We start from the raw sequence: 16,167 nt of genomic DNA on the forward strand, positions 1-16,167 counted from the left end.
GTTCCTTATCTAGTATCTTGATATACTGGTGTTAGTACATTAAAGAGTAATATTGTGAGCAGTTCAGAGCTCACCTTTGGTGCAGTTAAATATAATTATTTAGCAAAAAGGAAATTGGAATATGCATTTTAATGACTAATGAAATAGCAGATGAAAGAAACAGATTAATAAGAAGGAAAAACTCACCTGAAGGTCTGAGTTAGTCCACCATCAGCCCCGGGCTTACAAGTGATGTGAAGCGAGCCTGCTGATTGGTTGGTCAGAACGCAGTCACGCACACTGTCTGGGGCTCCTGTACTCCGCACGCACACACACACACACATAAAACTAATTATTTTGACGTACCATCCTTTTCAACAATGATTTGCATTACTTAATCAACTTTTTTATGATAACCACTTTTCCACACATGCATCAGAGAGGCCCATTAACCAGGAAGAAATAATAGCATAAATATGAAAGAAATATAACGATCATACACACCCCAAAAAATTAATTAATTAGCCATTCTTCCCCCAAAATATACTGCAGCATCACACATGGCAAAGTACCGCAAGCTGAGTCTAGCAAAATTTCCAGTGGAGAACTTCAGTGTTTCATACAATCACGTTTAAGGTTGTTCCTGTGACTGGCAAAACTATCTACAATATTCCCTCTCTTAAAAAAAGCTGACGTGGCGCTGCATTCCAGGTATTTCATCCTCTTTACACAGATGGTCAGTCCCAGTCATAGCCAGCACTTACGACTGGCCAAGATTATATATATGCCATTAAAAGGTAAATGATTAGTGAGTCATATTATGGGATATTTTCAGTTTTGTTTGGTATTGGAGACTTCTAAAAACATAATGGCATTCGATTAAAGAAAAGGCAACGATACAGGTCAGGTGACACCAGGTAACTAGTAGTAATTGGCCTAGCAGGTTTCACGCCACCGGGTCCTGTCCATAACTAACCGGTTGACCTGACTAATTGTCCGTGTGATTAATGAAGGAGGCGCTACTGCGCTCTGGTCCCCTGAAGTACCTGACGAATCTGAAGAGAATAAGCCGGACAAAACCAGTCAATTTTTATTAGGAGTCGTCTCTTGGGAAGCTGGACAACCTGCAGAGCAGCCCTTGAGACTAGAGTCTTGTTGACTGTTGCAGACCAATAGTATAAGACATTGTCCTATTAACAAGTATAAATATTGGTAGAGAAGGCTGTGTTCTGTTAACAGTGGTCTGCAAGTAGGAAACTCTGTGTTGACCAGACCACACACTAGAAGGTGAAGGGACGACGACGTTTCGGTCCGTCCTGGACCATTCTCAAGTCGATTCTCAAGTCACAATCGACTTGAGAATGGTCCAGGACGGACCGAAACGTCGTTTTCCCTTCACCTTCGAGTGTGTGGTCTGCTCAACATTCTTCAGCCACGTTATTGCGACCCATCGCCTGCATAGGAAACTCTGTGCTACGACAGCGATTGTAGTCGCTTTTGGGGAAGGCACACACACAGCTGGTGAAAAGATGGTGTTTCGACTTGTTACAGTAAAGTTACTGTTCATGAGGAACTTTGGTCCCGTGTGTGAGGTTCAGGGAAGTTATGAACAACGAGATCAACAAACATTGCCTGTGTGTTCAGGTCATAACGAATTCCTGAAGGATTACAGCGCATCCAAGAGAGCGGGAACCGAATACTAGGCAAGGGAAGAGGACGTGGCTGTAAGGCAAAGTTAGTGAAATAAATACACTAATTTTCAGTAGAGTTTCGATCTGGAAACTGCATTACCCCTCAACCACTCTCTTCTCTCAAATAATACATCACATAATAATGTCAAAATCTGATTGGACAAATAACATTTGTCCGGATTTTGTGGTACTATAGTTTAATAGTATTTCCGAGCTTCTGTGGTACTATACACCACAGAGACTCGGAAAGAATCTCGTTTTCTATCAGTGGGTAGATAGGTTAGGGTTGGTTATGTTCAAGTTTGCGTGTTCATTTTTCAAAATATCATCTGATGCATTTCCAATATATCATCAGATAGGTTTCCAATATATCAACTGATACATTTCCAATATATCATCAGATAAGTTTCCAATATATCATGTGATACATTTCCAATATATCATGTGATACATTTCCAATATATCATCTGATACTTTTTTCCATATATCATCTTATACATTTCCAATATATCATAGAGAGTTACTGATCCAACATGAGTCAAGAACATAGTGTAAGTAATACTTGAGATTGGAAAGTTCAATTATGAATGAGATGTCTTACTGTCACTATACAGACGATAGCAAGGACAGACAGATAACGGAAAGTGGTGTACCTGCAGGCTGAAGGGTGAAGGCACAAGGGTCTTTCTGATGCCCAACCACGTTAGAGGCCCAGCAGAAGACGGTGCCGTAGTCCCTGGCTGAGTAGGCTACGTAGCGCAGTCTTGACACAGACCCATCAACTGTGTACTGCAAGTTGGGTAAAGCTATATTAGTCAAAGTTTTTATGTAAACTCATCTATATTAAAAGATATCGATTTTTTTTTTAATTTGGTTTTGCTTACTCTGTCCTTGAATTATTTACAAGAAATAAATATCAAACCCATTCTTAATCATACATTTATTCAGCACTGATAATCTTGAACTTGATATGTACAATGTACTATATACAATATAGTGCTATGTACTGTATATTAATCGACTGTACTGTGCTTGAGTGGTAGAGACTACCACTGGAAACTGCATTAGTATTCATTGCTGAAACTGCATTACTTTGCATTTGAGATATGCAAAGTCCCATCTGAGCAGCGGCTAGCTGCCTTGGGATCCTTCTCTTTTAAGGTTAACCCATAGTACAGTTGGGAGAACGTCCGCCTCACATGTTAGAGGACGGATGTTCGAGGCACCTAGTGCTCATGGTGAATTATATATATATATTTATATATATATTATATATATATTTATATATCCTTATCTGCTGTGCTTCTCCTTTTGACTATATTTCCTGGAGTGTCTTGCCATAAATTCTTCCTCCTATTGTAAATTTTCCAGTTACTCTTATACTCTCATACTTTTCCCCTCTTTCTCTCTAGTCTATTCTCCATTTCCTGACGAATTGACGTATTGTCGTTAATTTTGTTAAGTACATATCTATACAATATTTGTGCCACCATTGTCTAAAACTTTGGAGGCACAAGCAATCATAAAATAACACGAACTCTAGCAACAAATAACACTGTTACATTTTGCTATCAAACTGACCACACGAATGTTACAGTGATATAGGAATTAACAAGTTCCTCTGAGAGGCATCTCACCTCACCCGGCCTGAATCGCGTGGAGTCGACGGTGTTGTTAAAGAGCCAATAGAACGTGACATTGGATGGGTAGGCGTCCACTGTACACTGTAGCGTGACTACCTCGCCCTCCACAGCCGTCACCGTCACTCGCTCCTGTGCGCACATTGGCCCGTCTGCCGGAGCACAAGGACTTGAGACTGAGCGGCGAGAACACTGCATCTTGCGAGAGCTGATGGTGTTTAATGGTTGAAAAACAGGTCATAGGGAGAACAGGAAGGGAGGTTTGTTGGTGAGTCAGATCGGTGGTGGAGATGTTGGTGATTGAGGGAGAGGTGTCGAGGCGAGTACAGGTGAGGTAAAGTGTTCATGTGGCATTTAAGAATGGGAGTTGCTAAGAATGTGGAGGTGTCGGTAACAGAAAGGATTGGGAAATGTTAGGAATGTGTCAAGAGCAGCAGAGAGGTCTAGGACAGTGAGTATTTCACACACACACACGCACACACACACACACACACACACACACACACACACACACACACACACACACACACACACACACACACACACACACACACACACACACACACACACACACACACACACCGGGTAAACAAGGATAAACTATTCAACACTGGTGGGACGCGAACAAGGGGACACAGGTGGAAACTGAGTACTCACATGAGCCACAGAGACGTTAGAAGGAACTTTTTTAGTGTCAGAGTAGTTAACGGATGGAATGCATTAGGCAGTGATGTGGTGGAGGCTGACTCCATACACAGTTTTAAATGTAGATATGATAGAGCCCAGTAGGCTCAGGAATCTGTACACCAGTTGATTGACAGTTGAGAGGCGGGACCAAAGAGCCAAAGCTCAACCCCCGCAAGCACAAATAGGTGAGTACACACACACACACACACACACACACACTCAGGGCCTCGTCCCTTGAAAAATTTGGTGAAGTTAACTCCAAATGTCTGACTTCTAACCATGAACACTTATAGAGACAAATATACAAACAGACACTCTGCTCTATAGATATCAATATCATCGGATATATTCGTAGATAACTTCACCAAATATTTATCAATAAACATCTACAGATAAACTTTCCGTTAACATTTACTAACGCAAATGTACACAAGAATAATGCTAAAAATCTAATGAAATTCAGTAGTGTAAATAACCCATGGATTAACACACAGGTCTGAATACTGAGCATATTGAGAGGGTCCGACGCTGAGGAACTGAAGTAAGATACACAGAGAACGTCACCTCAGGTATACTGAGTTACCTACACTGTATGCTGAGTGTAAGAGGGTTGCTGCGAGAGGTGGCCACCACGTTGGTGGCGGTGCAGGTGTAGGTGCCTGCGTCGGGGCGTTGCACACTCTGCAACACCAGGTTCGTACCCCCTACCAACACCCCCGCGGTCTTCTGGTGACGCACCTCCGTCTCCTGCCACGGGGGGAGAGAGAGTGAGATAATCAAAGAACATTCTCATGAAATAAATGAGTTTCTAGGAGCAGGCTTCAGATGAGCTGAGGTAGGATAACAGCTCTTGCTTACAGATTCACTAGGCACGTCAACAGGAGAGCGAGAGAGAGAGAGAGAGAGAGAGAGAGAGAGAGAGAGAGAGAGAGAGAGAGAGAGAGAGAGAGAGAGAGAGAGAGAGAGAGAGAGAGAGAGAGAGAGAAAGAGAGAGAGAGAGAGAGAGAGAGAGAGAGAGAGAGAGAGAGAGAGAGAGAGAGAGAGAGAGAGAGAGAGAGAGAGAGAGAGAGAGAGAGAGAGAGAGAGAGAGAGAGAGAGAGAGAGAGAGAGAGAATGTGATGAGTTTTAGCGTTGAGCTTCAAATGAGCTGATTAAAGAATACTCAGCTTTTTGACTCATTGCAAAAATCCATTATATTTTTAATAAACTAATTATTTATAATTATTACTATTACTAATATCCTAGCTAAAAAAACCCAGAGATAATTAGAAAAAACAAAACAAATCGAAAACACAATTATACAAAGTCTTATGATAAATTCAAAAGATATCATTTTATAATTTAATTAAATTATAAAAAATGTCTGGTAGCAATGATTCCCAATAATGTGAAGCCACGTAAGTGATGCATTTAGATAGTTTGGACCTGGAGGGAAATCTTCACTCTACTTTTAACATTTTTGCCGTCAAATTCAGACCGACTTTAGCCACAGAAAACTCGAGGAAATGAACTCGAGACTTTAAGGTGTTGAGTGCCGAGTTTCGAAAGTAACATTTTAACAAAGAAATGCATTACTGGGGAAAACGTTTGCATAAGCTTAATCGAATTATTGCAAACATTGAGAGATTAATGAATTCAATAATTAGCACGAGGGCGTGACGGTTTGTAATTAATAACAACTCAATACTGCCCGGTTCAAATGAAGATACAACAAGCAATGTAACATTGTTTAGCTCCACATAATTTACAGCAAAAACTTTAAGGAAATATAGCTGCTTATTCTCAGTCCAAAGAAGTAGAATTAATTTCTTAAATCAACAGCTAAATGTTGATCAATATTAAATCGAGTTGATAATGGACGGACCGAAACGCTGTCGTCACCAAATTTTGAAGTGTTAAAATATGCTAGGCAAAATATATATTTATATATATAATTAATAGTTTTATAATTATGAACAGGAGAGGTTAAGTATTTTAGATCCATTGTGGATTATTTGTTTTTATGCATTGTAAAAACACTCAGGGCCATTGAAAACTGTGTGAAGCTCTTTTTTTCAGAAACGATGGATTAAAATCCACTTGTAAATCATTTGTAGAGTTAATTCTTTAAAACAGCAGAGGATATATATAGTAAAGAACTGGTTTTGGTATTTTGTGGAGGTGATGGGTCTCGTATCCTTAGATCTTGTTTACGCTACATTGTCAAAGCCTCTCTCTGAGCAAGCAGCCTGTTTTGGGCCCATGAACCTTCATGTACTTTTCATTTAATCTTATTTTAATCGATATTTATATCAATCTGATGATATATTTGCAATCAGCAACTAAAGTTTGTTCAGCTAGAACTACAAACAGAGACAGATTCTTAACGAAATGTGTATTGTAGAATATATATACTGAAAAAAATTATCCTGTTATGAAGAAACAATTTATTTATTAAAAGTAATATATCTGAATATAAGTATCTGTTCGCAAAAGATAATATTTTATTTGAGCTGTCAATATTTGATGGTAATTTGTCCAGTTGTAATATATGTGTGACATTGAAGAAGCATTTCCTATTTTTTTTTGTCCACAGATTCACACTCATATTTCCTTACAACAGAATCTGCAGTTTTTATAATATTCTCCATTTCAAAATGATAAATTTCGTTTGCCGAAAGATTTTTGTGAGATTAATTAGTGTGAAATTAAATTTGTATTGATAATTTTTTAACATTACTCATTAATGATCTTAATACCTGGAAAGATCTTGCATAAATTGAATACATATAATTTGATCATTAGGATCGTCTCATCATTTGTGTGAGAAGCAATAACAAAACCCATACAATGCAGATAATATTATAGAGGTGAAGAGGTGAAAATATTCGAATATGGATGAATTTTTACCATTTATTTCCGTGATGTGTACTTTTTGGGCGTGCTCAGGAAGCCCAAAATCCGTACCCAGTACGTACATGCTTTCGATCCTTGTTCCCGTTTCTCGTAAAGTTTTCTACACAATTGTTTTTCCGAAATATGTTGAATTTGTTCATGCATGTATTTTGCATATTTAAGGTTGGGTTTCACGGAATACAGGGGATTTTTATTACATTTAATCAAAATAGAATTTTCATGTTTGTCTATTTCCCTTTTACACAATAAGTTCAATTAGAAATTTACTGAATCATGAATGCATTCCCCTTCTACCAGTCACCCACTAAGAAGAGCAACCAAGTTACCTAAATTCCTGATAAAGAAACTCATAATTTGAGTAACGGTCTAGTCACAATAATATATTATGGTTCCCAGTCCATAACTTAACAAACGATCTTACTAACCTCCTTGTACCATGTGATTCGCTGCACTGGAGGATTGGAGACGATCAGACAATCGAAATAGACATCATCTCCCTGACGGATGTGCTGTGGTCTCAGTGTAGCCCCGAGCTGAAGACGGACTAGAGGTGCGTCTGAGAGAGAACAAATAGAGATGATTGTAAGTTTTTTCTACTTTCTTGTCAGAGACTGGCAACAAGCGTCGTTCGCAGGTCATAGAAAAAAGTAAGTTTCTACCAATTTGTATTAAATTAAATTAATCTCCTGTGTTGTTCAATCTCTCAGCCGAATTGTTTTTTTCTTATATACCCAAAACTATATTTTCTATTGCTTCATCAAATACATTTTATTTGCTCACTATCCAGTCTAAGAACGCTATTTTATGTCTATAAATTACCTGTTCATAAATTGAACAAATTGCTAAAGATACAGGGGAATGCTTAGCTACCATAATAGAAATTACAGGCAATTGCTTGACTGCTATGAGGAATAATACGTAAAGCACCGCTCTGAAAACTATGGTAAATCCTGATTGACAACTGTTAATCCACTGAATATAGCATGGAAGGCGGATATTCATTAAACATTAAAGATAAAAATCCTCCCAGTGTATAAGAATACCCGAAAATGGCACACATTTATTAATTTCAGTCTCTAAAGTACATTTTAGAAATGTGGTTTTATTGTTAAAAAATTCTTCTAAATTTACGTATGAAGGCCATACACTCAAAATATCGTCATCGTAACTAAACTATAGAATAATTCTTAAGGTAATTTTTAGAAATAAATTGTTGAAAAAATCATTGTACAAATTTGAATGAAATTGGGATAGTGGATTTCCTATTGTCATTCCAAAAGTCTGTAGAAATACTCATTATTACAAGTAAATTTACATTCTTTTATACAAAGTTTTACAAGATTATTGACACCAACCGAAGTTTTAACTAACAAATACACGCAGCTAGAACAATGCGAGAGCATACTAACCTATATATGCCCCCCCTATTCATCTATGTTCACCTTTAGGACATAGAAACCTTTTGTACTTTGAACCTTTTATTCACACCTTTTGTTGACCAGACCACACACTAGAAAATGAAGGGACGACGACGTTTCGGTCCGTCCTGGACCATTCTTAAGTCGATTGTGAATCGATTCTCAAGTCGATTCTCACAATCGACTTGAGAATGGTCTAGGACGGACCGAAACGTCGTCGTCCCTTCATTTTCTAGTGTGTGGTCTGGTCAACATATTTCAGCCACGTTATTGTGACTCATCATCTTCACACCTTTTGTTTATAAGACACAAAACTAATATTTATTACTCACGCGTAACATTTAAGGTGGAGTTGGCAGAGACGGGCGGGTCAGGCAGCGTGGAGGACGACGCCGTGCATGTCAACACAGCTCCGTTGTCCTTCGGAGAGGCCACGAACCTCACCCACGATACCGTATCGCTGCCCACCTGTCGCGTCTGATGCGTGGATAACAGTGGCGTATCATTTCCTCGTTCAAGAGGGAATATTTAGACAAGTTTAAGTTAGGCCAAACTTTGTATTACGGGCTCACCTTAGCCCGTGCTACATGGACATTTCGTTCTGAGTAGCTATATCTAAAACAACATAGGCCAAACAAAAACCAGTTAGCTAATAGAACACATGTCATTAGACAATCAATATTATGTTGCAAGGAACAATAGCTGAACAACACTTCAATGACATCCATCATAATAAATGATGGATGTCATTTCAACATATCACCTCACCCAAATGCGAGTATATAAGACAAGCTGTTTAGCGTTAGAATTAGTAAAACTCTGTTAAGTGTTTTCAGGTTACAGTTGTGTGTGTGTGTGTGTGTAAACTAAAGTCTTTGAAAATGTAATACGTTATTACGAAACGCGCTCAAGCGTCGCGTCAGACTAGAAATAAAATTGAATTTTGGAGAATTGATTTTTCAATTACCATCGACAGTAAAAAGAAACATAAGAAATATTGAGAAAATTCGTGTTAGAATTATTAATCTTACTTTTTCGGTTATATTTAACAACACATAATAAATGGGAGAACGGTTGACATGACTAATGTCTTGTTCAAATTCTTCCTTACTTTTTTAATTAAAATTCATGACTTCGAATATCTCTCGTTCTCATCATCAGATCTAAAAATATAAATGTTAAATTAGAAATTAAATCAGCAAAATAAAGAAATCATTCTTGACAAGATTACATTCGATTAGATAAGAGATATAAAATGACACTAATTATAAAAAAAAAGAAACAAAGCACACAGATCAACTTACATAAAACAATCAAGTAAAGAAAAATTAAATAATACTCAAATTACACAACGGAGAATCACAGTAACGTGATGCATCAATGAACATATCATTAGGAGCCGTGATGAGGGCTCGAACCTATGCGGATATACTCAGTATTCGAATAATCTCAATATTGACACCAAACACGAATTCGAAATCACAATTATAACCTCAAAGATTCTAGAAACTTATACAGTGAAAACCATTTAAAGCAAATTGTACATTATCAGTTAAAAACCTTATATGAAACATAAATATTCAGCCTATTCTCCTGTTTTGGTAGTACTTATAGAAACAATGAGGACCATAGTACATATACCGACTTACAACGCAATTCAAAAGTAGAAATCTGTATGCAGGCGATGAGTCACAATAACGTGGCTAAAGTATGTTGACCAGACCACACACACTAGAAGGTGAAGGGACGACGACGTTTCGGTCCGTCCTGGACCATTCTCAAGTCGATTGAGAATGGTCCAGGACGGACTGAAACGTCGTCGTGCCTTCACCTTCTAGTGTGTGGTCTGGTCATCGTAGAAATCTATTACTATTGAATTTGGCCAAACGGGAAAAGGTTTTCTATTTATGTTGCAGAGACAAACTAAACTAACCTAACCTGAATTTCCTAGGCTCTAATACTAGCTATTTGAGGCCTTATATAGCTCCCTGATACATTCTTAAATCAGACTGGTCATTCGTTAATGAGTTCACGATTTTAAAATCGAACTCATGCAACGAAGTGATTCATCTCGTTACAATGGTTTCTGATCTCTGAAAATGGTGCCTCAGATGGTGGTAAGCCAGTCTTAAACGATATTCCCCGGTGTTCTAGTATTCTAATCTGAAAATTCCGAATGGAACCCCCAACATATCCGGCATTACAGCTGGAACATACCGCTATATAAGGCAAGAATTATTAGTCACATTATATCCGTTCACCGTATTGCATACTTCGGTCATGATTTCGTAGAACATTATGCCTTTCGAGTGGATGTAACTGAAGATTTATCTTTATTCATGTGGCGAGTTTGTAATTTTCAGGGGGTAGCTATTCCATCCGTCTCTGTGCACGTTTGTGAAAATGTATGTTCTTTCTTTAGTACATTGCTTAAAACAAAAAACAAGACAGATAACAAGGAGAAAATTGCTTCAAAAACATTATCACACGTCAGGTTTAGTGTTATGCTTCAAAGGCCACAGCAAAATATTACCGACCAATCCATAAGTGTTCTTTTTAGTTCTTCTATCTTTCTATTCTTCTGCAAGTAAACTCTCAGTGTATATTCACCGAAATTCGGGGTGTGTATGTTCCTCTCGGACTATATATATATCCCTCTAATGTCAAATATCTTTATATTAAAAATTCCTGCGACATATTTGCCTTATAGCAAACATTTATGCATGGATTTACTGGCTTGAACCCCTCCTATTAATCATGAGTTTCATATCTTTCTTTTCCATCTAGAGTGTGGCAATTTAAAATGTTAAACGAGCTGATATGTCATTACACTCATATCTTTTCCTCGGTTCAGAACCGAACATCTGTCATCATTAAACTTCATTCGACAATCTTTCGGAGAATGCAAAAATTAAATTTTAATATCGTTGGAAAGTCTGCTAATGTTGCTATTAAATCCAGAACAGAGAATCAACTGGAATACTTCCCTTACAATAGTGTCTCAATCGGACATGATCCCATTTATGGTTACCGACTCTTTCCTTTAAAATTTCCATACAATAATTATATTCTACGTATTTCCTCCAACACCAGTCTTTTCTGAGGTATATTTTCAATGGCTTATCTATGATCCATTTATTATATAAAAACTGAAATTAGATTTTTCGTGTTTACATTACTCTTCCGTCCTTGCATATGATAAAATAGTGTTATTCAAGGATATGTTTCATTTAAAAAATATTCCAAAATATGTGGTAATATATAAATATAATATACCTTTTATGTCATATCCTGAGTGTCGAAAAGTTAAAAATTGTTAATAATAATAATTACACGAATCAACAAATCTTGTTGTGGAACGCTTACCTCTTTGGCGGTAAAATTGAGCCTCTTGCCGTCAAGGGTCCAGGTGATGTTGGCCTCTGGATAAGCTCCCTTGGCCCTGCACTCCAGCCTCTCCTCCAGACCCGCCCGGACCGTCTCCGCCTCCCGCAGGTCCACGCCCTGGGGCGCCACTGTCAAACAGCCAGGTAGTAAAGACAGAGACCAACGTCTTGTACGGTAGAGTGAGGACAAGGATGGAGGAAGCTTAGTCAACGTGAACGAGGGGGGCGGGGTACTGTACAAGAACGGATGAAGCTGAGAGACATGGACGGATCGTAGTGTAACAGGATGAGTGGGATTGGCTAGATGGATCAGTGTACAGGATGAGTGAGTGAGAGAGGATAGACGCATCATTGTATACAGGATGAGTGTGGGATGACTGGCGGACCATAAATTGGGAATGAGAATTAAATTGGATAAACTATTTTTATATTGAACAAACTATTTTTTTACACACTTGTAGTGTAATGGACGGAATTCTTTGTGAGTAGTCCAAGTTGCTGTTCACTTGCTAACATGATAATTTCAGTCAGGAGACTCAGAAAATTAATCAGAAAATTAAATTTTGTATTAAAAAACAAATATTGGTGAAAGGCAGCATCCACCTATAGAAAAATCAATAGTCACTAACTAAGGGTGACAATAGTAATCCTAGTTTGCCAATGTCATGGGGAGTTGTGTAAAACCCTGGTTTGTCTCGCGGAGAGGCTGCAGGATCCAGTAAGTTCAGTAGAACTTCGGTTTCAACTCTTTTGACCATGTCGTAGCTCAGTCGATTAAGGCAGCGTCTGGGATGCTCCCGGACGCAGGTTCGAATCCTCGTCACGGTCCTTGTGCATTTGTTCGTGCAATGTCAAGGTTTGGGAAGCATTGTCTCGTAATCCAGCATTATATGGAGCTCTATATATCCCTCTACTAGGTTCGTCCACGTAGGGTTGTAATTTGCGTGATAACAATTCGTTCTCCTAATTAGTAAGGAGAGTTGGTAATCCTAGCTAGTAAAGAGCTGACAAGTTATTAAGCCATAAGTTGTTCTGAGCGACCTAATCAAATAATCCTATAAAATATGAAAGCACGAATTTACAATGTTCTTTCAAAGACTAAAAATATTCTATTAAGTTATACTAGCTCATATCTTCACAACATAATTTGTATTAGTTAATTACTTGCTTTAATCAAATTAAAAATATTTTAATAACGCCAGGCATAATGTAACTGTCAATGTATTTTAATGTTAACTACAGAACAGTGTTAAGCGAGTGGCAACTTAAATCTTTTAAAAATAGACACAAGCACACACACACACACAGACAGCAGTACTGGGAACACTGACTATGAATCTTGAGGTGAATGGTTCGGTCCATATGAGGCGATAGGGGATTGTTCTCGGACCTGCAGGTAAAGGGCACCGCGACCAGCTCCCGTGTGAGGGGCCCCACCACCAGTTCGTTAACCGTCTGTGGAGGCCCACTACTGCTGACAACGAAGCTGCTGTTGTCCAAGAGCTTCACGCCCCACCACCACGTTACCGTCGGTGACGGAAATCCTAAAGGAAGAAAAAAGAATGTGATTGAGAACTCAGTGCCACTATACCCATTGTAATGTTGCTGGAATATAACTGCAACATTTAGCATGCGAAAGTGATCGTGATGTTAATTAAAGAAATTAAAATAATGTTTGTTTTAAGATACAACTGGTAATAAGAAATATTCCTTATCGACTATTCTTGACATAATCTATGAGTTCTGTCAGCCTTCTATTTCCTCTCTGCTGTTGCTACGTCGCCTTCCTCGTGTTAAGCGACGAGGAAGGCGCTTATATATATTATATATATATATATATATATATATATATATATATATATATATATATATATATATATATATATATATATATATATTTATATATATATATATATCATATCAGAAAGACTCCTCACCATAAAAGACTTTTCACCACCAGGGGTTCCATTGCTCCTAACTGGAGCAATGGAACCACTGACAGGCCCCGTACTGTTGGGTATTGGGCATATATATATATAGTCTCGGCTATCCAATACTTTTAATAGTCTGTTGGCCATTTGGTGAGGGTACTCGATTTATAAGTGGTTTCATTGCTCCTGTCAGCCTAAGGTTTGAATCTTTCATGGTGAGGAGTCTTCCTTATACAATCGGCTTGTGCGTTTATGCGAGTTTGTGGTTACACACACACACACACACACACACACACACACACACACACACACACACACACACACACACACACACACACACACACACACACACACACACACACACACACACACACACACACACACACACACACACACACATATATATATATATATATATATATATATATATATATATATATATATATATATATATATATATATATATATATATATATATATATATATATATATATATTCCCACCTGTACCCTACACCCTGATACACTTGTGGCTTATAGACACAGATATGTCATCAAATTCTTCATCATGCCGTTTAATTTTAATATATCATTGATCGGTATTGACTAAATACCTCATCATTCCGTAAGCAATATGCTATATCCCATCTTATGGAACGTTGACGACAGTTCAGACATTGGCAGTACCTCTTCCCTCAAAATACATAACTCGGAAGATTTTTCTTACGAGGCTTAAACTATCCCCAGAGTGACATATTAATTTTAATTTATCTAATGCTCGTTTCTCTCACGAGACTCAGGACACGATATTTAATCCAGTTAATTTGTTCCCAAGCGGATAGAGTCGGATTCTCCGCAGCCGAACACCTAGGTGTGAATAATTATTTTTAATCATTCGCTGAACTCGATTTGCAGAACTTACAAGAGGGTTTAAAAAAATCTATCTATATATATATATATATACTCTATCACATATATAACAAGAAAACATATTTCATCTGAACGGTAGTGAGACGTGGGTATGTGATGACAGTTGGTGTGACTGCAAGTTTGGATCTACTTTGATTATTGCCAAGTTCAGTTCAAGCTCCTGGGCTCTGCAACTCTGGCTCCTACCAGTTACAAAACTGTTTTCTATTATTACTCGGATGGCTTACCTATCCCATCCTTTTTACACTAGTTACTTGTCATTTAATATCTATATAACCTCACTGGAGCCCATGGCACTTGGCACTCTTCCCATGGCACACACACACACACACACACACACACACACACACACACACACACACACACACACACACACACACACACACACACACACACACACACACACACACACACACACACTCTGATTGACGGTTGATTGACGTTGATTGACGGTTGAGAGGCGGGACCAAAGAGCCAGAGCTCAATCCCCGCAAACACAACTAGGTGAGTACAACTAGGTGAGTACTCTCTTCTCTTGGCACTCGCCCAACTGCCTATTCTAAGTTAGTTAAGCTCTAGGATAGGGATGCACTACCCCGCTGGGGTAAACCTTTAGGTCAGGCCTTTGTGGTGTAAAGTTAGGAGGTCCGTAAAGAGCTTGCTCAAGCTTCCTCCACAAAATATTTTGTGCGTATGTCATGGTTTTGGGCTCTCGTGCCTCTTCTTGCCGAAAGAGAGCAGGAGCAGTTTTGACTTTTGGTCCTCAGAATACAGTAAATAGTAATGCTTTTTCTATATGTAGTAATATGTATTCCCTTCTGTCTCTCTATATAATTGTAATAGGCCTGGCGGTTTCTCCTGATAGTTCCTTTTCCCTTCCCTTCTGTCTACTGCTTTCCCAGTCCTTCACACCCTTTCACCCTTCACCATCTACCCTATCTTTCATCGCCTTCCCTACCCTTCACCACTATGCGTATCATTCACCACATTCACAACATTTCATCTCGTTCCCTACCCTTCGTCACTTTCTCATCACGACCTTCCCTACTCTACACCACTATGTTTCACTTGATCATATTCACTACACACTCTCTCTTCATCACTTTAGCCATCTTCATCACACACACACACACACACAATGTCTTCACCACTAAAGCCATCTTTTGCGTTTTCTGTATATAAATAAGCTTTATTTAGCTTTAGCCTTCAGCTTTATACAGTAATGTCATGACATTTCATAAGCCCTTACCAGTCCACACAATTATGAAGTATTAATTATATTATTTGGTGTCAGTGCCATGAAAATTGGCAGAGAAAAAACAGGAATCAGCTTACTTTCAAAGCTGCAATGTTTAGCAATGTGCTATTGGCTCGCCGGAGCATGAGTGAACAAGTGACCGTCACCGCTACACTCTCACTAGAGTGAGAGTGCAGCTGGACTCTCACTCCAGTGACAGGGACAGCCGACAACCGACCACCGACAACCGAAGAACACTGAACGGAACAGCCAACAAGAACAAGACAGGAACGATCACCTTAAGCCTTAGTGTGGCACCTTACCAGATTCTAATTTTATTTCATTCCCAAGACTAATGTATACCATTAACCTTCA

The 16,167-nt window shown here is 38.5% G+C and overlaps 1 protein-coding gene across 1 annotated transcript in view; it reads right to left on the reverse strand.

Annotated features, from left to right (window-relative positions):
• LOC123765898 (uncharacterized) overlaps positions 1-16,167 on the reverse strand; it is a 76,167-nt gene that overhangs the window by 9,524 nt on the left and 50,476 nt on the right. The window contains 8 exon segments of the mRNA XM_069336874.1: positions 187-292; positions 2,324-2,459; positions 3,308-3,462; positions 4,585-4,744; positions 7,318-7,448; positions 8,643-8,787; positions 11,677-11,825; positions 13,028-13,240. Coding sequence (XP_069192975.1) covers positions 187-292; positions 2,324-2,459; positions 3,308-3,462; positions 4,585-4,744; positions 7,318-7,448; positions 8,643-8,787; positions 11,677-11,825; positions 13,028-13,240 — 1,195 coding nt within the window.

The sequence above is a fragment of the Procambarus clarkii genome, chromosome 37 (genome assembly GCF_040958095.1).
Source record: "Procambarus clarkii isolate CNS0578487 chromosome 37, FALCON_Pclarkii_2.0, whole genome shotgun sequence".
NCBI lineage: Eukaryota > Metazoa > Arthropoda > Malacostraca > Decapoda > Cambaridae > Procambarus > Procambarus clarkii.